We start from the raw sequence: 16512 nt of genomic DNA on the forward strand, positions 1-16512 counted from the left end.
CCCCCTCTCTGGAGCCGGCGGCACTTGGGTGGGCCTGTGAGCTCCGCCCCAGGAAGCTTCCCTCCCTCCACTCCAGGGCCTGTCTGGCCCATGGAGGGTCTTAGCTGCCCCAACAAGGCCTGGATCTTTGCAGGGCCAAGATGCAGGCGACCAGCAGTGGGATGCTCTTGGAGTGTGACCCAGGCACACCGGGTGCCCCACCCCCTCCTCCAGGGAGGGCAGCACAGAGGCTAAGCCCTGGACCCGCCCTCCCTGGCTCTGCCTCCTGACCCCTCCTCTCTGTGCTGTTTGACTTTGGGCACGGGACTGAACCTCTTACTACCTCAGTTTCCCCCGTTGGACAACAGGGAGGGAAATCTACCAAGGGATGCTGAGAGATGAAATGAGTAAATCTGTGCAAACCACACACCTTGCAGATAGTAAGTGCTCAGTTCACATCAGCTCGCCCTTTAGCTCCCATTTTAGCCCTGAAATCAGGACGTGTCTTAGCATTCAATGACCTCTTTATTGGCAATAACAGCCAGACACTGGGAACAGCCCAGGTGTCAGTCAGCAGTGGAGTGCCCACACTCACCTCGGTACGCCCACACCCTGGGGAAGGGACTTGGGGATAAAAGGAACGAGTTACTGATCCATGGAGCAACTTGGATGAATCTCAAAGGCGTTACGCTAAGGATCAAAGGCTATCACAGGACATCAAAGGCATTATGGTGAATACAGACTGTCTGTGAAGTTCTAGAATAGGCAGAACTGACCGGAAGAGTGGCTTTCCCTGGGGATGGGGGTGGAGCTTGACCGGCATATGCAGGAACTTTCTGGGGTTCTATGTCTTGGAAGAATTGGGCTTATGTATGTATATGTTCTTGTCAAATACCCATGAATGTTCGCTCAAGATTTGTATTTCATTCTTTGTCGATTTTCTCTTAAAAAAGGACTGTAAACACATATTCAACTCTAGTTAATCATAGGTACCTTAGTGTCTATTATGACTCTAAGCTACTTTGAAATGCACTCAAAAAAAAAAAAAGATGGAATGATGTATGGATCGAGGCATAGGTATGTGACGGGACCAAATGCTAGCCATAGATTCTGGGTGGTGTGTATATGGGTGTTCGCTGCACCATTCACTGAACTCTGTATGCTTGAAGAAAGTTCGTGATGCCAACCTGGCAACATTAATTGCCAGCAATTTATCTTTCTGAGTGTTACCCAGAAGCGCACCTCACCTGGACGGTGTCTTAGATTTGATGAAAAGTGGCGTTGTTGACGAGAAGCTGGGCCTCAGCTGGGAACTGGGGGGCGGGGGGGAGTACCTTCAGTGACTTCTCTTCCTCCATTTCCATTTGCAGACAGTCCTTATTTATTATTTATTTTTGGCTGTGCGGGGTCTTCATTGCTGTGCGAGGACCTCCCCTCGTTGCGGCGAACAGGGGCTGCTCTCTGTTGCGGCCCAAGGGCTTCGCGTGAAACATGGGCTCTAGAGCGCCCTGGCTCAGTAGCTGTGGCGCCCGGGCTTCACGTGGCCTCACGGCACGTGGGAGTCTCCCTGGACCAGGGGTCGAATCCGTGTCCCTGCACTGGCAGGTGGGCTCTTAACCACTGCATCTCCGGGAAGCCCTTGAAGACATGTGGATTCTGTCTTCCAGAATGTCTATTCTCTGCTCCCTCAGTTCGGCTGGGTGTCTCTGCCCTAAATGGCAGCTGGTCTCCTGTGAGCACCCCCGCTACATCCTCTGTAGCATGGAGAGGGCCACGCGCCCTACACCCTTGCTTAAAACCTGTTGCCTCTCCAGTGCCCAGAGGGTGTTGTCCAGACCTCACCCAGGCTGCCTCTGCACACGCCCTCCCTCTGCCTGGAAGGCGCTTCCTCCCGCGGCTGCCCCTGGTCCTCCCGGCCCACGTCCAGCCATGGAACAGCCTCAGCTGAGATGCCTTCCCCCAGCCCTGGCCCCGAGGCAAAGCCGCTTCCTCTGTTCAGTCCCCGCACCCCGCAAGACCTCACCTGTGCTTTAGCTGTTGCTTTCCCCAGGCCTGCCTGTTCCCTCCACCTGGTGCCTCAAGCTGGGAAGTTCTAGAGACCACAGGGGGTTTGCTGTCAGGTCCTTGTGGGTTTACAACCTGGCTCCACCCTTCCTTTTGGTCCCCAGCCTCCTGTCCAAGCCTCAGCTGGTCGACTCGTCGACTGAACGGGAATCACTGTCCGACTGTTGAAAGGATCCATGCTATGATGTATGTGAAGAGTGAGGCAGGTGATAGGTACTCATATTTATCACTTGGGCAGCAGACAGATGGTTTGCCATCACCACACCAGACCGCACGCTCTAGACGGCCAGGACTGTGCCTGCTTTTAGCTCCCAGACCCTGCTAGGAACATCGTAGGTGCCCATTCATATCTACCGTTGGAGATTAACATCACCAAGAGGGAGGGGCGTGCTGGGGAGCCCCAGGCAGAGACAGCCTCATGGTTGGGGGGGTGATCTGGGTGGTGGGGAATGTCAGGGCTCCAAGGAAGCGGGAAGAAGCATGGGCGGTTGGGCAGGCTTTATCTCGCCCACCTACTTCGCACTCTGCCCCTCCTAATCGCTGGGAACGCGCTGACTGTGTGATCAACATCTGTTCAATAGCGCAGGAGCTCCAGGCTTAGATGGACTCGGTGGTGATTTTCAGTCTAGCCGTGTGGCTTAAGTTGGCTGAGCCTGCTTCCTCACTTATAAACTAGAGAGAGGATTCAGGGGAAGCAGACTTCCCATAATCACATCACGTCCAGGCCGCCTTTGTTCCCTGGTCATTCTGCAAGGTGGGTGCTGCTACCCCGATTCTACAAGTCGGGGTGCTGAGGCTGGAATGCTAGCGCCCGGCCTTGAGTCCCAGGGTGGCCACTTCAGAGCTTCCCAGGCACTGCCCTGCCTGGCCCGGGGGGTAGTGCCGGTGCCCACTTTGGGGCTCAGGGGACCAGAGGAGGAGCAGCAGAGAGGGAGGGGACCTCGCGAGTGGGGCTGTGGCCAGGCGAGGCTGAGCGGCTGACCGTCTCCGTCCGTGAGCTGTCACTGTGGCGGGGCCCAGGTCCCATGTGGAGATGAGTCGTGTCACCCAGTCCCAGGAGAGGTGAACCAGGCCTTGGTGGCAAGGTCGGGCGGAGTCTGGGACCACAGAGCTAGCGGGAGGCGGGGCTTCCCAGGTGGCACTAGTGGTAAAGAGCCTGCCTGCCAACGCAGGAGACATAAGAGACACCGGTTTGATCCCCGGGTTGGGAAGATCCCTTGGAGAAGGAAATGGCAACCCACTCTGGTATTCTTGCCTGGAGAGTCTCATGGACAGAGGAGCCTGGAGTCCATGGGGTCGCACGGAGTTGGATGACTGAAGCAACTTAGCACACAAGTGTGTGCAGACACACACACGCACACACACACACACGCACACACGCACGCACGCACACAACTGAAGCAACTTAGCACACAAGCGTGTGCAGACACACACACGCACACACACACACGCACGCACACACACATATCACACACACATACGCACACATACGCACGCACACGCGCACGCACACACACGCACGCACACACGGGCTTGCACCAAAGGGTCAGCAGCAAGCAGGGTTAGACTTCCCGTCGGGGCGGGGGTGGGGCAGACCCGGGCCCTTTGCCCTGAGGGCGGGGGCCTGAGGCTTGTCCACCAGCCCCTGCTACCCCCGGAGCCCACCTATCTTCTTTCTCACGTGCATCCCAACCCTGACTCCGGTGCAGGAGTCAGGCCCTCGGTTGCTATAACAACTAGATCCCGGTGGTAAAAATAGTAACTTATTTTTTATTCAACTTCTCTTGCTCTTGGAGGAAAAGAAAATCCATTTCTAGGCTTGTGTTTCCTTACGGGGGTCTTCTCTGGGGCCCTGCTGAGCCCACTGGCAAGACCTGCTTGAAGCTCGACTGTACTGGGGGCTGGGAGGAGGCGAGAGGACCTGGAGCCGGGGGAGGCCTAAGCCTCTCTCTGAGCAACTCTACTGGGCCTCTGGGGTTGTGGTTAGCAGTGGACACCCTGAGCCTGGCCTGGCTATTTGAAAAAGTGGGGGACTCTCACCTTGAAAAGCCAGAGATTTTGATTTGGAAATTGAGGTGGAGGGCATTGGAGGAGGAGGTCTGGCTGGTGCCTGGGGACAGGAGTGTCCTGGTGCAGCTGACGGTGAGACTCGGGGCAGAGGTTGGGGGTCAGAGCAATGGCGACGGAGGTGGTCAGTGAAAAATAGCCACGGTGTGCAGGGCTTGGCCTTACCTTCTTCAATTTGACTTTGGGCTCCTGGAGGTTTAATAACTCCTTGGAACGGGAGGTTCTGTGTGGGCAGGGAGCTCAGAGTCTGCAGAGCGGGGCTCCTCAGGCTGTGTGACCTGGGGAGGGTCCCCTGGTCCCTTTCAGTCTCACTTTCCCTCCTGTATACAAGGGTAAGAGGCACTAGCCACCACCGCCGTGAGCCCCGCCTTTCTTAACCATGAGACCCCATAAGAAACACATTTGCCATCCCACCCATCCCAACCAGGACCCAGATGTGTACAAACAAAAGTTTTTTGAATGTGTGTGCAGGCTCAGTACTGTCTGACTCTTTGTGACCCTATGGATCATAGCCAGCCTTGATCCTCTGTACGTGAGATTTTCCCGACAAGAATACAAGAGCCTCCTCCAGGGGGATCTCCCAACTCAGGGATCGAACCTGCGTCTCCAGCATTGGCAGATGGATTCTTTACCGCTGAGCCACCAGGGAAGGCCCTTCTTGAACGTGACCTGTTCTTATTGTGTCTCTTAAACTTCGCTTTCTTTTTAAATGCTGCTCACCATCCCGAGGTTGACCCATGATCATCTCGTGTCGTGCGGTCCCACAGAACCTTCCATGATGTTGGCAGTGGTCTGATACGGTAGCCCCTTGAAATACGAGTAGCGTAACCTGCATTTTCAATTTTATTTGATTTTCACTCAGTGTAAGATGTAAACAGCTGCACGAGGCTGGTGGCCGCTGTATTGGAAGTCACAGCCTTAGCAAGTCCAGAGAGCAAGTCGAACCCACGGGGCTCCTTCCAGCCCAGCCCTCCCGGCCCCTCCTCATCGGCTGGACCCTCAGCCCTGCCAGACCCTGTGGCCCACACATCTATCCCTTGGCCTTCATGCTTGGCATGCTTGGCTTCATCCCTTGGCACTCGTGCCAACCCCGACCTCAAGCTCACCTGGCCGAAACCCCATTCATGATCTCTGGGCTTCCTGTTGCTCCCCTCTGGTCTCCTCCTACTCCTTTCCCCTCCCGCCTCCCTGAGCTGTGCCGTGCTTGGTCGCTCAGCCGTGTCCGACTCTTTGCGACCCCATGGACTGCAGCCCACCAGGCTCCTCTGTCCGTGGGGATTTTCCAGACAAGAATACTGGAGTGGGTTGCTATGCCCTCCTCCAGGGATCTTCCCAACCCAGGGACAGAACCCAGGACTCCCACATGGCAGGCAGATTCTTTACCACCTGAGCCAACAGGGAAGCTGGGTGGCATCAATACCGACCCAGCAGGCCCAGCCAGAAACCCAGGGGCCATCCCCCACTTCTAATCCTCCATCAGCAGGGTCTGGTGGATTTTACCTCCTAAGCACTCCTGGATCCCTTCCCTTGTCCATCCTGCCCCACCAGCCCCGCTGTGGCCTCTGAACACATATATCTGCAACCCTTCTGGTCTTCACCCATTCCAGGTGTTTGCTCAGCGTCTGGAACCCAGAAATGAATTTGATGGAGTCCCTTTGTCTTTCTCCTTCTTGTTGCAGCTACCTTGGGGCAGAGGACGTGGGTGGGATTATTCTCTGACTGTGTAGTAAGATCTCAAATAAAGCTGGTTATAAAAAGTAGCGAGGAGCTGGGGCTTGGGAAGGGAGGGGAGGAGGGAGAGCTGTGTGGCTGCGAAGGGATGGCCTGTCCTTCTATTTGAGGACTTGTCCTTCCTTGTCGGAGGCTGGCCTGCCCTCCAGCAGCCCCTCAGGGTGTTGCCTCTTCCAGTAGGTAGTTTCACGGAGCCCATCACCCAAGCCAAGCCCCCTAAAGGAGAAAGCTGCATCTTGTACAGACTCAGGGTGGAGATGGGCAGATCCTGGGTATCTGGAATCTAGCGACCAAATGTCCAGACGCTTGCGCCCCTATCTAGGGATCACGAGGGTCCCCAGAATCATAGCCTCTGGGAGCTGGGGGGGCGTTTCCCAGAGTCTGCGGCCATCCCCTTGGGGCCGTCGAGCTTCGAAGGGGCGTCAAGGCGGTGGGGGTTCGCGAGCTACAAGTACCCTCTGGGGCCGGGCACGCGAGGGGCTGCAGAGCAGCCTCGCCTGCAGGCTCCCCACGCCTTGCAGCCCAGCCCTGGCGGGGTGGAGGGCGCAGGGTGGGGAACAGTAAGGCGAGGGCAGCGTGGCTCCGTCTAACAGGCCGTCTTCTGGCTGGAAGAACTGCGGGAGGAGGGGGCCCGGGGAGTGAGGGGGAAGGGGCTGCATTCGGAAGCTCCCCCCGGCGCCCCCACCCCTCCTCCAGGGCCCCCGCCCCCTAGCAAGGCCGGGAGGGGTCCGCCCCGCGCGGGGAGGGGGCCGGGGCCGCGGGGACTCAGGCGATTGGCCCGGAGCCCCCCCGCCCCGCCCGCCACCATCTGCTCGGATTTGGCGTCGGCGGCTCCCGGCTCAGCTCCAGCTCGGCTCCGCGCGCCCCCGGCCGCCCCCGGCCGCCCCCGGCCCCCGCCCGCCGCCCTGCTGCTCCCGCCCCGCGGCCTCTCCGAGTTGCCGCGGTCGGAGCCCCCGGCTGGAGGCCGATGGAACCGCCGCGATGTTCGCCCCGCGGCTCCTGGATTTTCAGAAAACCAAGTACGCGAGGTGAGTGGCGGGGGCGCGCGGGCGCGGGGGCGCGGGTCGGGCTACTCGCACGGCCAGCGCGGCCCCCCCCCCACGACTCCCAGAGAATTCGGGGTGACCAGTGGACCCTGTCCCTGGGCCGGAAGAACCCGGACGCGAGACGTCGCGGTCTTTGTGAGCTCTGCGCCCTGGACCCGGGAGGCGCGCGGGTTCCCAGCGCCTCAGACACACTTAGCGGGGTGCCCTGGGGCCAGTCGCTTCACCTCTCGGAACCTTGATTTTCAGTTCTGCAAGGCGGGGATAACAGCGCCCCAACCCCTGGGGCCCCCCCTCGCGATGGTTAAGTGAGACGATCCCTTGAAAGCACTTTGTACGGGCTCAGTCGCTACCTGGAGCTTTTGTTAATGATAAAAGGCGTTGGCTAGCACCTCCCCTGTCCCCCCTGACCACGCTGTTCCCGCACCGCCCCATCCCCCCAGCCACCCCTGTCCCCCCATCACCCTGTCCTCCTTGACCACCCCTGTTCCCCCTGACTGGCCCTGTCCTCTCACCACCCCTGACCGCCCTCACAGCAAGCAGGACGAATGGGTAAGTGTTCTTTTAGGGTGGGTAAACTGAGGCTCAGGGCCAGGACCTGTGCGTCTTGGCCTTTTCATAATATGAAATCCGTGGTCCCTCCTGAGCCTTGGTTTCCTCTTCTAAAGTGGTGATTTCAGATTGCTGAGTGGAAGCCAAGGTCCTGTGGCTCAGATTCCCAATTAAGGGGCTGGGGGAGGGGAGGGAATATTAAATGGCTCTAAGATTTTGGGAGCATGGGCTTGCCTGCAAGCTGGATGAAAACCCTTTTCTAGGGTTGGCCCTTGGCCCGCAGAGGTCTCGGGGAGGACAGGCCACTCTGGGCGTGCAGCCCTGGCTTCTGCCTCCTGCCCTGGGGGGAGCCTGATGTGGGAGAGGACACTTGCCCTGCCCTGCCCCTGCCCTCCCCCCACGCCTCCCGCCTACAGGGGTGGAGGGGGCAGGCGGTGAGTTGAGCTGGGTGGGCGTCTTTTTTGCTGTGGCACAGCACGGCTCACTGTCTCCCAGCAGTCGTTGAGGGCCCTGGTCCCACGACGTCTCTGCAAGTTCCCATCAGAGGGAGCACAGCTTGGCCCCAGACGCCGGCCTGAGCAGGGCTGGGGGCAGGGAGAGTGGGTCCTTTCCCCCGCGGTCTCATCTCGGTTTCCCCTGGAGGGAGACGTGTTGTGTCTCCCTCACAAAGTTGGGGAGTCCCCCTGGGAAGGGGATACCAGTGGGAATTCCTGTGGAGTTTCTCTTGGGACGAAGGTGGGAGGGGCTGGCTGCACAGATCTGTGAGGTCTCCTCCGGTGTGGACACTCGGACTTTCTTAGGCTTTTCTCAAGGGTCCGGTGTGCTTGTGTGAGATCTAAGTTGGTGGAGTGTTCACTCAAAGGGAAGGGGAATGCCCAGGACTGGAGGCTACACATGCAGACACTGGGGGAAGGAGCTCTGTCCCATACCCGCTGTGTGATCTTGGGTAGGTGTCTCAACCCCTCTGGACCTCTGCTGGTTAATCTGTAAGACAGGGGGGTTGGTGTAAATGATGGCTAGATTTAGGCACTGGTGCTGCCCGCTTCCTTACTGGAATAGAGCTCCAGCTGGGCTGAGGGCTGGACCGTGAGCCCTTTCTTTCATGCTGCGACTGATGACTCTTCTCCGGGTAATGAGCCCAGTGAGGAGACGGAGTGCATCGATTGTTTCTGTTCTTTTCCTCCTGGTGCGGCCCTTTTTACTGTCCAGTCCACGTGTTAGGGCCGTAATCGAGGCTTTGTGATTGAGTGGATTCAGTAGTATAGGTGAGTTCTCTCCAGTAGAGATACCGTACAAGTCGTAGAGGAAGTTTTAAATTTCCTAGTGGGCATTCAATTTAATGTGTGGCTTATGTCCCAACTCAGTGTCATAAAAAGGTAAAAAGAAACAGGTGAAGTTAATTATTAGAATATATTTTCGTTAACTCTATCCAAAGGACATTCAATATGTAATCAATATAAACAAATTATTCAAGTGCTCAGTAACCACACACAGGCGGTCAGTGACTGCCATATTGAACAGGAAAAGACCATCCTCCAGGGTGAGATATGGATGTTAATCCATTCAGGCTGCCATAATAAAGTACCATCGACTGGGTGCCTTATAAACAGCAGAAAATTATTCCTCACAGTTCTACAGGCTGGAGGTCTGAGGTCATGGTGCCAGCATGGTCTGGGGCTGGTGAAGGCCCTCTTCCAAGTTTCAGACTACTGATCTCTTCGTATGTTAGAAAGACACCGGGCCAGCTCTTTGGCCTCTTCAGATAACGGCACTAATTCCATTCATGAAGGCTCCACCCTCGTGATCTAATCACGTCTCAAGGGTTCTACTTCCAAATGCCATCACATGGGGGGTTGGATTTCAACATGTGAATTTTTTTTGGAGGCGGGAACACAAACATCCAGTTCTTAACGGTGCTTTTAGTTAAATGCTGTATGACATTGCAAAAGATGCTTTCCCTCTCTGAGCCTCTGTTTCTCGGTGGCTGATTGGACCAGTTGATCTTTAAGGTTCTAACCTCAAGTCCTTGAATGACTTATCTACATCCAGGAACACACTTATTGCAGAGCTATAGGAATTAAAGACAGGGCGCAGAGCTCAGCGAATTGGCCAATGCAACAGAATAGAGAACCCAGAAAGAGATTTGTGCTATAAAGGCATTTGGCTTTTGACAGAGGCGGCATTGCTGATCAGGCAGGGATGGTTTAGTGAATCAATGGTACTGAGACAGTTAATCAGATGGAAGCAAGAAAACTGGAGCCCTACCTCACACCTTACAGAAAAAGCATTCGTAGATGGCTTACAGATTAACAAGTGGAGGACTTCCCTGGTGGCCCGAGCTGAGACTCTGCACTCCCAATGCAGGGGACGGAGGTTCCATTGCTGGTCAGGGACTAGATCCCACATGCCAAAAACAAAAGTTTTCCTGCTGCAGTGACGATATGCTAATGCTGCTGAGTCGCTTCAGTCGTGTCCGACTCTGTGCGACCCCAGAGACGGCAGCCCACCAGGCTCCCCCGTCCCTGGGATTCTCCAGGCAAGAACACTGGAGTGGGTTGCCATTTCCTTCTCCAATGCATGAAAGTGAAAAGTGAAAGTGAAGTTGCTCAGTCGTGTCCGACTCTTTGCGACACCAGGGACTGCAGCCCACCAGGCTCCTCCGTCCAGGGGATTTTCCAGGTGGACTTGGGTGCAGGCGGAAGAGGAGTGGACGCCCCAGCCCTGCCTGGTCCTTTCGGTCTCGCAGTGGGAATGGACACGTCTACCCGACGTGCCGCAACCCAGCTCGCGCCTGCGCTCCACCCCGCGCCTTCCTTCTCGGAGTCGAGGCAGGTGTCATGGCGAGATGAGCTCGACGGAATGGTGGCAGCCGGTCAAGGGAACTGTGAGGAAAATGTTGAGTCCCTGGACCTTGCAGAACTTGCTAAAAAGCAGCCATGGTGGCAAATGCTGTTTAGGCAGGAATCTGAACCTTCAGCCAAAAATGTAGAGTGTGGCATCCCAGCTGTTAATTGATGTCATTTGGTGAAGGACAGGGAAGCCTGGTGTGCTGCGCATGGGGTCGCAAAGGGTCGGACACGACTGAGCGACTGAACACTTAGCTGTGTGGCCCCATAGACTGTAGCCCACCAGGCTCCTCTGTCCATGGAATTTTCCAGGCAAGAATGCCGGAGTGGTTGCCATTTCCATTGCCGGGGTATCTTCCCGACCCAGGGATCGAACCTGGGTCTCCTGTGTTGTGGGTGGACTTACTGACCGAGCCGCCAGGGAAGCTGCAGGCCAGCAGCAAAGCAGAGGAGCTGGTGTCGTTTGTGAAGAAAGATCTTCTAGCGGCTGGTGGATTTTTTGGAGGCTATCTGCACTTCCATTTTTCCTGTTTTTTTGAGCCAGCAGTCTCGTGACTTCACCCTAGACCAGCACGTCTCTCCCCTTCTTCTCCTGTGGCTCCCTACCTGCTATGGTGTATCTGAATGGCTTCTGTAGGCATCTGTTGGTTCACCTGGATAACTACCCTACTGTGAGCTTGACCACAACTGGACAGACAGTAGCCATTACCTTTTCTAGCACACTTCACTTGGACTAATCTGTAGGCCAGCAAGAATATTCCTTTCTCTCCTTCGGAAGACACTGACCAGAACATGGTATGAGGTGGCCCTCTGTGGAGGATGAGTGGGCCCTCAGAGGTTGTCCCAAACTTGATTTGCAAAAGAAAGAACAAGCATGTAAGATACTGTATGTTCTGCATGGAAGGGAACTGAACGCATTTGCCTTTAAGCATGAAAAAACATTTACAAGTGAATTTTTTTTTAAATTGAGAACCTTTTGAAAACTTAAAATGGTATCTTTTGGCCCTCATGCTAGGTAGAGATTTCTGAAGCACAGAGATGTCCAAACTATAAAAGGTTGATAAACTCAACTGCAGTAGAAAATTTTACATGTTTATTTGCCAAAAATAAAAAAATGCCAAGAAAACAAGAGAAGACAAGCCACAAACTTGGAGGACTTATTAGCAGCACGTTTAACCAACAAGTAATTCATACCCAGAATCTGGAATTCCATGGTGGTCCAGTGGTTCAGGGGCTTCCCCTGGTGGCTCCAGTGCAGGAGACGCAGGAGACTTGGGTTTGATCGTAGGTCAGAAAGATCCCCTGGAGAAAGAAATGACAACACACTCCAATATTCTTGCCTGGGAAAGTCTGTGGACAGAGGAACCTGGCGGGCCACTGTCCACGGGCTCGCAAAAGAGTCAAACACGTGTTAGTGACTAAAACCACCACCACCGCCAGTGGGTAAGACTATACGCTTTCACTGTTGTGGCCTGGGTTCAATTCCTGTTTGGGGAGCTAAAATCCCACAAGGCACACAGCATGACCGAAAAAGTTTAATATCCAGAATCTATAAAGAACTGCAATAAGGAAAAGACAACCCAGTACAAAATGGGAAAAGAGTCATTTCTGGAAGGGAGAACACAGATGAGCAGCAAGCATGTGAAAAACTGCTCACTTGTGTTAGAGCAAGGAAATGCAAAGTAAGAGTCCTCGGGATGCCGTGCTTGTATTCAGTATGTTGGAAGCCTGACAAAACTATTATAATTGCTTTGGAAAACAGAAATGATCATGTGAACCTGGGCGCAGCCATTCTTGTCTGGGTGTCTGCCCTAGAGAAACTCTGCACGCGTGTGCACCAGGGGAAGATGGCCGAGAAACTTCTCAGCAGCATTGTTCATGATAAGCAAGACCTGGAGGCAGCCCAGAGGTCCACACTGATTGAACAGGGTGTCCTTATATAGTGGAATAGTAATCCTGCAATGAAAACGAACTCCACTTGCAAAGAGTGTATGGCTAGAACGCACGGATGTGTTGAACGATAGCAAAACACGGAAGAAAGCACGACTCCAATCGTGTAACACGCGAAGCCCTGCACACCAGCTGTGTGGTTTAGGAATGCAGAGAAAGGTATGCAGAAACTGAGAAAGTGGTGATTACAAGGTCAGGTTAGTGGTCACCTCTAAGGGAGGGAAGGAAAGGTACACAGGGTGCTTCTGGGTGTTTGTAATTCTTTGAAACATATTTTGATTTATTTTTGGCTGCGCTGGTCTTCATTGCCAAGCCGGGACTTCTCTCTGGTTGTGTGTGGGCCTCTCATCGTGATGGCTTCCCTTGTAGGGCACGGGTTCTAGGGCTCAGCAATTGCGGTGCGTCGGCTTAGTTGCTCCACAGCTGGTGAGATCTTCCCAGACTAGGGTTCGAACCTGTGACCCCTGCATTGGCAGGTGGATTCTTAATTGTTGGACCACCAGGGAAGTCCAGGGTCTTGAGAATAAGAATAAATTTGGTTCTATGTGTCCTGGAAGGCAACAAGGTCTCAACATTTCCTGGGCGAGCCCCATGAGGCCACACCTCACTGCAGGGAGACTGGGGAGTGAAGTCCCATCTGTCTGTCTGTGCCCAGAACAACACCTGGCACCTGAGTAGTGACCAGTCAAGATCTGTTGCGTGGATCCTGGCTGTGTGACTTTAGATGATTGAATCAAGCTGTGCAGACACCAGTGTCCTCTTTGGCTTAATGCAGTGTGACCTTAACCGGGGGGGGGGGTCATTATAAAATAGCAATGTGGTTATAGAGGTAGCTCATGCTCCTTGGAGAAAAGTTTTTAAATCCTGGGAAGTAGGTATGAAAAAGCAGCAGACCCTCAATCCCATGGTCCCGAGATCGTCGCTTTTAAATGTGTTGATTTTTCCTCTAGTCTTTTTCTCCTGTGGATACCCTGCAGCTAGTGCTCCTGATTGGTAAAAATTGACTTGCTATACTCCCTTCTTCCTCTTTCCTAACTGCTTGCAGCCGCAGTTCGACGTGGGCTTTTGCGTGTGTCCCAGCTCGCCATCACACCCTGTTTTATTTCACTTTTTCCCTCTGTTGGACGCGCAGGTTGTTTTCTGGGTTCCGCTTCTGGGCAGTCACGCTGCGGGAGCGTCTCTGCAGCGCACGCTCCATCCTTTGTCCATTCAGGGTGTTGCCCTGGTCACCAGGTCCATGTGAGGATCGCCGGCTGCCAAGACGACAGTGACCAGGCTGGGGACCCCCACCCCCTTCACAGCGCAGGTCCTGCCGTGGTGTTTGGAGTTGCTCCTAAGCTCTGAGATGGGTTCTCACTCCTTCCACGGCAGCTTCCTGGGGAAGGAGGAGGAGCCAGGGGCCGGTGCTGTGACCCTGCCCTCCTCTCTGCTCCTTCTCACGGGCAGGGGGCTTTTCCCTGAGCCCCGCTTTCCCCTTTGTAAGGGAGGTTGACAGGAGGGGGTGGTGACTCTCGTGCTGGCCCTGGGAGGCCGTCTGTAGGTTTAGTCCTGTCTTGCTGCCTGAAGTCCCTTCAAAGCTGCTTTGTCCTGCTTCAGCCGGGACTCCGAATTCTGGAGGTCACAGTTTCCCTAAACCTTGGCGGTCCTTAAGGCGATTAAGACGAGGTACGTGAAGCAGCTGGCGAGGTACCTGGCCTACAGGTGGTGCTTCGGAGCATGGCTGTTTGTCATGGTGACTCTGATCCGGGGTGTCTCTTTCCAGAGAAGCTTGGAGGCAGTTTGTACAAAGCAAGTTTCTGAAGATCCAGGGGCTGTCAGAGAAACCCTTCCATCTTGGCGAAGCTTTCTCTGACTTCAGCAGGTGGCTGGGTGGATGGAGAAAGGGTGGGTGGCGAGGTGAGGTTCATGGTTGCGTCTGTCTTGCTGGACTAACCTGGGGACAGGGCTTCATGGAGTAGAGGGAGGTGACCCATACTTAAAAATTATTTACTTGGCTGCACCAAGTTTATTTTTTAAAATGTATTTCTTTATTTTCAACTGCACTGGGTCTTAACTGCTGCGAGCGGGCTTTCTTGGTTGCGTTGAGCAGGGGCTTCTCTTGCTGCGGAGCACGGGCTCTAGGCTCGAGGGCTTCAGCCATTGTGGCCTGAGGGCCTAGTAGCTGCAGTGCATGTGAAATCTTTCCAGCCCAGAGATAGAACCTGGATCCCCTGCACTGGCAGGCTGACTCTTATCCACCGGACCACCGGGGAAGTCCTGCCCCAGGTTTTAGTTGCGGCTCTCAAGATCTTTGACCTTAGTTGCGGTAAGCAGCACCTTTTCAGTTGCAGCATGCGAAATCCTTAACTCCTTGTTGCGGCAAGTGGAATCTAGTTCCCTGACCAGGGGTCGAACCCAGGCCCCCTGCATTGGGAGCACCAGGGAAGTCCCGACCCTCGGTTTCTGTACATCATCTCATCTGACCCTTGGCCGTCCTGGGAGTGGCCGCAGTTTTCATTCCTGCCTGCTTTGCCCGGGGGTCGTAGCGCAGTCGGTAGGATTCGCACCTGGGTTCGCCTGGCCTCTGCTCTGCCCTTCTGCCTCCTGTGCAGACCTGGGGGCTGACAGCAGTCACCATCGCCAGCGGCTGCAGGGTGAGAGTCTCACACGCGGCATGTTATAGGATCATCTGCTCCCTGCCGGATGCAGGGAATTAGTCCTCCCCACTGCCCACACCCTGGCCGGGCCTGGCAGGGCTCCCGGAACACACCATCATCGGCCTCCTTCATTCATTCACTGACGGGCCCGCCCCAAGCGCTGTGGGGCCGAAGCGGTGTCCCCGTGAAGCCCGCTTGCTCTGCGTCTGGATAATCTCAAGTTAAAAGTCAAGCTGACAAGCTGCTCGACAAAATGGGTTCTGTCCTTTCGACAGCTGTGCTTCTATAGAGACAGAACTGAACACTGTAAAACGGCGGCCTTCAAATGATTGAAGACTGGATGGTTTCAAAGACAGCTTAAGGTGGGACTTCCCTGGTGGCCCAGGGGCTAAGGCTCCATGCTCCCAGTGAAGGGAGCACAGGTTTGATCCTTGGTCTGGGAACTAAGATCCCATGGGGCATGGCCAAGAAACTACGTAGAAAGACAGCTGAACGTTGTTAACTTTTACACACGTCTTCGGCATTCGTTGCTGGGCAGCCTCGCTTGGATGAGTAATGAAGACAGACGCAGTTTATTATGGATGTCATATGATTTATTTTTATTGACTGTCACAGCAGAATCGTTTTTATAGTCAAGATTTTCACTTGTTTTTCGGTTTTAGTAACAGTGGTAATCTAAAGGTGCTCTGTTCAGGGCAGTAGGCCTAGCCACATGTGGCTTATTTAAAAGTAAATTTTGGGACTTCCCTGGCCGTCCATTGGTTAAAACTCCATGCTCCCAGTGCGTGGGGCACCAGGTCGAACTAAGACCCGACGTACTCTGTGGCCAAAACCAAAAAGTACATCTAAATTCATTAAGGTAAAACAAAACGAACAAGCTAGTTCCAGCCACATTTCAAACGTTTGCTCCATTGTCACAGGGGGCCAGCAGCCGCTGTACAGGAGAACACAGACATTTAACATTTCCATCACTGCAGAAATTCCTCTGGGAGAGCACTGGCCTAAAAGGTTCAAGTGAAAAATGTAATTAAAAGACTCCACAAATGTAAATTAAAGCAAATGTCAGAAACTGAAACCATTTATGTGACTCTTAATTCTAAAGTATTCAAAAATTCCTATTAAATTGAAAAGGCAAAATTCAATTAAGATGGGTGAGTATAACATTTTAACGTCAAGCAGTATTTAAGTTAAAGCTGAGATATTTTATTTGAGTTTTTGGAAAATGTAATTGAAACCCATCTTATGGAAATGAAATTGCTCACGCCTCAAGTCCAACGTCCAGCTCATTGCCAACATAAGGTCTAGGTGGGGATCAGGCTTATGGTTGCCAAGGGGAGGACGAAGGAGAGGAGCAGACTGAGAATTTGGGGTTGGTGGACGCCAACTGTCATACAGAGAATGGATGAAGCGGTCCTGTTGTGTAGCAGAGGAACTGTCCAGGGTCCAGGGATAAACCATTGTGTGAATGTGAGTGAAAGTTGCTCAGATGTGTCCGACTCTTTGTGACCCCACGGACTGTACAGTCCATGGAAGTCTCCAGGCCAGAATACTGGAGTGGGTAGTCTTTCCCTTCTCCAGGGGATCTTCCCAACCCAGGGATCGAACCGGGGTCTCCTGCACTGCAGGCGGATTCTTTGCCAGCTG

General features: G+C 54.2%; 1 protein-coding gene across 2 annotated transcripts in view; it reads left to right on the forward strand.

Annotated features, from left to right (window-relative positions):
• Positions 1-6655: 6655 nt before the first annotated feature.
• Positions 6656-16512, forward strand: part of RADIL (Rap associating with DIL domain) — a 121312-nt gene continuing 111455 nt past the window's right edge. For both annotated transcript variants that reach the window (XM_042240547.2, XM_027961229.3), the window contains exon 1: positions 6656-6869. In XM_042240547.2, the coding sequence (XP_042096481.1) occupies positions 6823-6869 (47 nt within the window). In that variant the 5' untranslated portion in view covers positions 6656-6822. The remainder of the gene's footprint in view (positions 6870-16512) is intronic.

The sequence above is a fragment of the Ovis aries genome, chromosome 24 (genome assembly GCF_016772045.2).
Source record: "Ovis aries strain OAR_USU_Benz2616 breed Rambouillet chromosome 24, ARS-UI_Ramb_v3.0, whole genome shotgun sequence".
NCBI classification, from domain to species: domain Eukaryota; kingdom Metazoa; phylum Chordata; class Mammalia; order Artiodactyla; family Bovidae; genus Ovis; species Ovis aries.